This window comes from Otolemur garnettii, unplaced genomic scaffold (assembly GCF_000181295.1).
Source record: "Otolemur garnettii isolate 467f Iridium unplaced genomic scaffold, OtoGar3 scaffold00029, whole genome shotgun sequence".
In the NCBI taxonomy this organism is placed as follows: domain Eukaryota; kingdom Metazoa; phylum Chordata; class Mammalia; order Primates; family Galagidae; genus Otolemur; species Otolemur garnettii.
This window is the reverse complement of record NW_003852424.1, coordinates 2,779,089-2,786,995: the sequence shown is the minus strand read 5'-3', so window position 1 is coordinate 2,786,995 and position 7,907 is coordinate 2,779,089. Positions and strand designations below refer to the sequence as shown.

Genomic DNA, 7,907 nt, shown 5'->3' with positions numbered 1-7,907 from the left:
GGGGGCTTATCCCTTCTTCTTTTGGTTGTGTGTTTTCTTAAAACTGAACTAGATACTTAAGTGATAAGAGACCTGCATACAATTTTTAAAAATCTTAAGTGGTAGAAGAACAAACAATTAAAATTAAAAATATTCCCTCCTTTGTGTCTCCATGCCTTCTCCTTCTCTTGCTCCGATTTCCAGCGTGACTCCTTGTAGCTAATGGCTGTGAACACTTTCTTGTATATGGTTCCAGAAAACACACATACACACATGTGTGCTCACAACCCGACCACCTGCTCAGCTACATCTCCACAACCCACTCTGGGCTCCAGCCACAATGGCCAGACAGTTTATACTGTGTGTCTTTAATGAGTGACGCTGAGGATTATTTTTGTATGTTTATTGGCCATGTGTATTTCGTTTCTTATAAATTGTCTCTCCCAGTTTTCTGTCCATATTTCTAATAAGTTGACTTTTTCATCTATGTTTTTAAGAACTCTGTGTATTTCCCCTCTTAGACATTTATTTTTTGAATTTATGATGTAGTTTTTTATTTCTATGCTATCAAATTTATCACTCTTTCTCTTTTTTTCTCCTCTTCTGTATCCTAATCTATACCCATCTGTACATAGGCAGAGCAAAAATGTTCAACAAGTGTCAACACAAGCTATTTCTAGGCAGGGAGGTCTGGATTCTTATCTTTGTACTGTTCTATATGGCCTTTTTTTTTTTTTTTAATGAAAAGCATGGATCACTTTTATAAAAAGTGGTTGTTATTTGCAAATAAACAGTAATCTTCTCCCCTTTGTGGATTTATATCATTCTTAGAACATTTTTGTAATGAATAAAATCACAAATTCACTCTATAGAATCTTTTCTAATTTTAAACAAAAGTCTCGAATTTTAAGAGATTTTTAAAATTATAAATAGCATCACTCTGATTACTTATAATAAATGAATCATACATTGTAACAAATAGATAGCAAATGATAAGAACCAGTCAGAAGTGCTGCCATTTGCTGAGGGCTCTGCATTTGCCAGGAGCCATGTATAAACATCAAGCAGCCTTCTCCCCAGGCCTGACCAAGACCGGTAATTTGCACAGAGCTGGGACCCAAAGCTAGAATTTCAGACCTGAAAAGCTTAGTAGAGCAAATGATAATTCAATTATTTTATTATACAGTCAAAATTCCCTAAATTTGGGAACTACGGAGTGGCAGAGTTACCCTGAAAACTGAAAAGAGGGATATGCAATTCAAGTGCTACGAACTGAAAAGCAATCCAAGCGAGTACAGTGTTAATTTATACACACACCCACAAACACACTCTCACTCACATAAGTGAAATCCTGTGATTTCTCTTTTGGATAGGAAAATAAGGTTTTATTGCCAAAATCTGCCCTGAGAAGTTTCAGAAGGGATCACATTTCCATGGTTTTCTCATGGACCCCCGCTGCAGAGGGACGAGGAATGGGTGGGGTGGATGACAGCTCTTTCATCAGACTCTAGGACTGCTGCCTTCCTTGTGTGGTGGCTCTGCAGGACGTGGTTTTAATTTTCTCCATTTTAATGGGTTTGTTCCTAAAATACATTGGAACTTTTGTACATTCTACAGGAAATAAAAGGTCTTTTCTCTCTGGGTGTTTCTCTCACTCCAAAGGAATGAAGAGTGAAAAACAACAGGGAAAATAACAAAACCTCTTTGTGTGTGATTAATAAATGGCTTTTAGACACAGGTTCCCCTGGAGGGCTGTAGCCACAGTGCACCTTTCTGTATCTTAGGTAAGTCTCCTAAAGAAAAGGGAAGCATTGATAAATGCATAATAATTACTGTTAATAAATATGAGTTGTTTATATTGGCAGCAGGCCTAATACTTCACAAAGCACTTTCCGTTTTGAAATTTTGAGCAGTGCTGTGAAGTGGATATGGTCTTTTGTAGGTTTTTTTCTCTTTTATTTGTAAGGAGCTAAATGACTTGCCTATAATTAAACAGCTGGGAAACAGAATAGTCTTGACTTGAATCCAGATTTTCTGACTTCAAATTCAATGTTATTTTCACTTCACCAAACTACATCTTTAATGATAATCTATAATTTATTTAAAATACTCTGCAACCTTTGTTAACCTCAAAGAAACAAAAGTAAATGACACCTGTCAACTTTACAAGTATTATGAAAATGAGTGAATTCCTTTATAACCTAGATATAGGGAAATTCTTCTAACTTAGATTCAAAATCTAACATAATGCCAGGAAAGGTTGAAAATTTGAATACAGGCTCGGCGCCTGTGGCTCAAGCGGCTAAGGCGCCAGCCACATACACCTAAGGTGGCAGGTTTGAATCCCCAGCCCGGGCCCACCAAACAACAATGATGGCTGCAACCAAAAAAATGGCCAGGTGTTGTGGCGGGCGCCTGTGGTCTCAGCTACTTGGGAGGCTGAGGCAGGAGACTCGCTTGAGCCCAGGAGTTGGAGGTTGCTGTGAGCTGTGATGCCATGGCACTCTACCCAGGGGGACAGCTTGAGGCTCCGTCTCAAAAAAAAATAAAAAAAAAAAAAAATTTGAATACATTAAAAAATATTGTATGGTTAAAAAAAATAGCACTAATAAATGAGTTCAGCAAGGTTGCAGGCTATAAGACGAATATACAAAAATCTGTATTTCTATACATGAACAACCAGAAAAGAGAATCAAGAAAACACCTGTATTTGTAATAGCATCAAAAAGAATAACTTAGGAGTAAATTTATCCAAAGAAGTATAAAACTTATACTCTAAAAACTACAAAATATGGTTGAAAAAAATGAAAGAAGAGCTAAAAATAGATATCTCAACAACTGAGAGACTTAATATTGTTAAGATGTCAATACTTCCCAATTGAAATACAGATTCAATGCAAACCCTACCAAAATCCTAGTGGATTTTTCTTTGTTGTTGTTTTTTTGAAGAAACTGGTAAGTTGACCCTAAAATTCATGTGAAAATGAAGGGACCCAGAATAGCTAAACTAATCTTGAAAAAGAAGAACAAAAAGATTCACATGTATTGATTTTAAAACTTAACTACAAAACAACAGTGATTGAGAAAATGTGACATTGGCATAAGGACAGACTTAATGAATAGTTCAATGAAATAGAACTGAAAGTCTAGAAATAAACCCTTACATCTACAGTCAATTGATTTTGAGGAGGGTGTCAAGATAATTCAATGGTGAAAGGATAATCTTTTCAGCAAATGGTGTTGGGACAACTGTTAGCCACATGCAAAAAGTGAGGTTGGACCCCTACCTCACACCATATACAAACATTAATTCAAAAATTAATCAAAGATCTAAGTGTAAGAACTAGAAACCATAAAAACTCTCAGAAGAAAACATAGATGCAAGCCTCATGAACTTGATTTAGGCAATGGTTCCCTAGGTATGACACCAAAAGCACAAAAAAAGAAAGAAAAAAATAAATTGGATGTAATAAAAACCAAGAACTTTTGTATTTCAAAGGACAAAGATGTGAAAAGACAAGCCACAGATTGAGAGAAAATATTGACAAATCATGTATCTGACAAGGGTCTAGTATCTAATATACAGAATATGTAAAGAATTCTTAATAGTCAACAAGAAAAAGAATAACCAATTTAAAAATATGCAAAGATTTGAATCAACATTTTTTCCATGAAGATATACAAATGGCCAATAAACAAATAAAAAGATGCGCTACAATACATCATTAGTCATTAGAGAAATTCAAATAAAAAGACACATTGAGATACTACTTTACTCTTACTGTGATGACTAACATAAAAAAAAACAGATAGTATTAAGTGTTGGTGAAGATGTGTAGAAACTGGAAAGCTCACAAATTGTTTGTGGGAATGTAAAATAATGAGGAACTTCCTCAGCCATTCCACTCATACCTTTATACCCAAGAGAACTCAAAACATATGTCCATATAAAAACTTATACACGGGTTCATAATGGCATTATTTATAATAGCCAAAATTGGAAACAACCCAAATGTCCATCAATTGATGAATGGATAAATATGGTATATTTGTCTAAAAGAATTTTATTGAGCCATAAAAAGGAATGAAGTACTGATGCCTGCTCAAGTTGGATGAGCCTTGAACATGTTATGCTAAATGAGAGAAGTCAGACACCAAAGGCCACAGAGTACATAATTACACGTCTATGAAATGTCCAGGACAGATAAATCCTCACAAACAGAAAGCAAACTGGTAGTTGCCAGGGGATGGGAGGAGGAGAGAATGAGGAACAAGTATGGGGTTTCTTGAAAATGTTCTAGAATTAGATGGTAGTAATGACTACAGAACTTTGTGACTTTTTAATAAAACCACTAAATTGTACACTTTAAATGGGTAAATTTTATGCTCCAAAAATTATCTCCATTAAAAACACTGAACAATAATGAAAAATAAATGACAAATTGGGTGAAAATATTTACAACACATATCATAGATAAAGGGATAATATGTGTAAGAGATAAAGAACTTTTAAAAGTTAAGGAAACCAGACCAAAACTCCTATTTAAAAATGGGCAAATGATATGAATAATCCACAAACAGACAATCACAAAAGATTCATTAAAGTCTTTTAAACATATGAAAACACATTCAACTCCATTTTTAAAAATAGAAGTGCAGGCCAGGGTGGTAGCCTAGCACTTTGGGAGGCCAGGCAGGAGGATTGTTTGAGGCCAGGAATTCTAGTGGTGCAAGGCATATTACTCAACTTAATTCTTGACCTCTTCATCTATAAACTGTAAATAATAATACGTCACAGAGAAGATAACCCAGATAAAGTGAGAGAATGAGACACTCACAAACTGTGAATAGGAGTATAAATTGTTAGACAAATTTAAAAAGAAATAGCAATAAAGTATTCTCAGCACCATGTCTTTGAAATAACAAGAATGGGTTAGTATTTTAGTATTCATCTTACAACTTTTGTAGGAATAAATTCTCAGAAATATTTTTTAAAAAGTGCCTTTAGCAGATGATATGATAGAAAGACATCAAACTGACTTTAATGGTTAGTTTTACGTATCAGCTGGCCTAGGCTATGGTGTCTGGTGGTCTGGTCACACACAGTCTAGATGCTGATATGAATATACAGCATTTTATAGGTGTGATTAACATTCAAATCAATTGACTTTATGCAAATGAGATTACCCTCAAGAATATGATAGGGCCTCATCCAATCAGCTGAACACCTAGAATACAAAAACCTGAGATTTCCCAGAGAAGAAACGCTTTCTCACTTTCCAGCCCCCCAAATCAGATGATCCAATAAATACTAAAGTATAAAGAAACTTTGTCTGGGAAATAATACTTAAATTATTTGTGGCCTGTGCAACCCCTAATGGGGACAAACCTCTGGCTGTCATCTACTTGGCCATCTAATAAGAGAATCTTTGTTGAACATCTACTCTAGGCTAAGTGTTTTACTTATCTAGAGCAAATGACAAAGCCAGTATTTTCAGAGCTTCTTGCCACTTGTATTTATGAAAAGCATTGGGTCTAGAACAGATTTGGTGGCTGGTATGTTGCAGCTTACCTGTAGGAAATGGTTGATGGCTGCATCGTGGAATCCCAGGACTTGCTCTACACCTGCTAATTCCCTCAATACTGGCACACACTCAAGACTTTTTTCACCTTTACCAATCTCAAGATATTCCAAAGCTTTTTGATAGTGGGGCAAAGCTTCTTTTGATTTCTTTTGACCTTGATACACCCTAAAAAACAAAAGGATTATTTTTAAAATAATTAAAATAGGAAATACTGAAAATATCCATGAGCTGGGAGTTAGGATGTGGCTCTCCGACCCCTGGTGTCCAGTTTGTTTTCTCTTCTACTAAGTTTTTCCTCCAAGAGGTAATAGGGCTTAATTGTGGGATGAACTTAGAGGATGGACTTTGGAATCACCAGGAAGCTTCAAGTCCTGGTTTCACTCCTTAGTGGATGCATGACCATCAAGTTGCTCAAGTGTTTCCCCTGTGTAAGTTAAAGATAATAATAGTGCCTACTTCTCTGGGTTATATTCCTATTAAATTAGTTAATATTCATAACAACACCTAGAACAGTCTCTGACACATACTATGCACTGTGTAGACACTGGTTTAAAAAACGTAAAATACCTTATAAAACAATAATAGCAACAATGAAGGAAGCTGATAACTAATCTGTTGAGAAATTTCTAACATTTCCCAGTATTGGTGAGAATGTGAAGTACTCTTATAAACTGTTGAGGAGAATATCATTTGGGCATAAACTTTTCTATATCAAAATTATACTACACTTGTATATACACATACACATGACCCTGCTAATTCTACTTCTAGGGACTTATATTAAAGACATAGTCTAGCAGGAAAATAAGATACATATAAGAATGTTAACCTTAGCATTCTTTACAGTAGTAGAAAGCACTTAAAATGCACCCACAGGGGACAAGAAGTACATCTAAAATGTGGAATGCCATGTAGCCACTGAAGTTAATGCTGTTCCATACTTATTGACCCAGGACTACACAATATAGATGTACTTGTTTTGCCATTTAAAAATAAGTAAAGGCAGGCTCAGTGCCTGTAGCTCAGCAGCTAGGGTGCCAGCCATATACACCGGAGCTGGCTGGTTTGAACTCAGCCTGGGCCTGCCAAACAATGACAGCTACAACCAAAAATAGCTGGGAGCTGTGGCAGGCACCTATAGTCCCAGCTACTTGGGAGGCTGAGGCAAGAGAATCACTTAAGCCCAAGAGTTTCAGGTTGCTGTGAGCTGTGACACTATAGCACCCTACCCAGGGTGACATAGTGAGACTCTGTCTCAAAAATAAACAAAATGTCTTCCTATATATTGTGGATGTAGGAATAAAATGTATTCCTATATATTCAGCAAACACAACAATATACATTTAAAAATAATCTTCCAGGGCAGCTCAAAGGAGTAGGGCACTAGCCCCATATGCCGGAGGTGGCAGGTTCAAACCCAGCCCTGGCCAAAAAATAAAAATAAAAAATAAAAATAAATAAATAAATAAATAAAAATAATCTTCCCCTAAATATCTGTGAAGATTTTTTAGAAACTTTTTCTTTCATGGAAAAATTTTATGTACAAAATTCATAATGAAAGATCTTCCTATGCTGTCCTATGCCCCAGAATCTTTCATACACAAAAGGCCTCCCAAATTGCCCATGGGCACACTGAGAAATAAATGAGAAAGTGACTAAAGAACCACAAAAAATATGTCTTATGTTCAACTCAATCATGGGTATTTTTTACACCAAGGGAATTAATAGAAGCAAAGATACTTTTCAGATCTGTGGTCCTGAAGGCCAGAATGGAATAAAATGCTGATTGAATAGTTTATGAACTTGGATACCTTCTGTAATTGTGAAGAGTTTTAAAACCCAGGGAAAGGCCAGACATCAATATGGGCCTGGACCATGTATGGCTATAGCTTACAGCAATTCTAATGTTGGAAGGGAGAAGATTAATAGCTGACCTAGCAACACTAGGCTTCTGTTCTGACTCTTAATGAGAGATTACCCACTCAGAATGTAGTGGATAATCATTTACAAATATCACAGTTTATTTTTAAAGAGAAAACCCACTAGAACTTCTGGTGATAGAAAGAGTCTCTGAAACATATGACTGTTAAGAAATCATTTAGCCAAACAATTAGATTCCTAATAGATAAAACTTAAATAATAGAAAATGGGTGAGCAAATTGTGCTCTGGAGGTCAAATGTACTAGCAGTTTGTTTTTTGTAAATAAAGTTTTATTGGCATACCCATTTGCTTATGTATAATCTATTGTTGCTCTTAACTATAATGGTAGAGTTGAGTCCTTGCTATAGAGACTAAATGGTCTACAAAGACTAAAATATTTACTAATTGGATCTTTATTTTAT

The 7,907-nt window shown here is 35.6% G+C and overlaps 1 protein-coding gene across 3 annotated transcripts in view; it reads right to left on the bottom strand.

Annotated features, from left to right (window-relative positions):
• Window positions 1-7,907, bottom strand: part of TTC23 (tetratricopeptide repeat domain 23) — a 91,220-nt gene that overhangs the window by 36,208 nt on the left and 47,105 nt on the right. For all 3 annotated transcript variants that reach the window (XM_023512679.1, XM_023512680.1, XM_012804407.2), the window contains one exon: window positions 5,552-5,729. In XM_023512679.1, coding sequence (XP_023368447.1) covers window positions 5,552-5,729 — 178 coding nt within the window. The remainder of the gene's footprint in view (window positions 1-5,551; window positions 5,730-7,907) is intronic.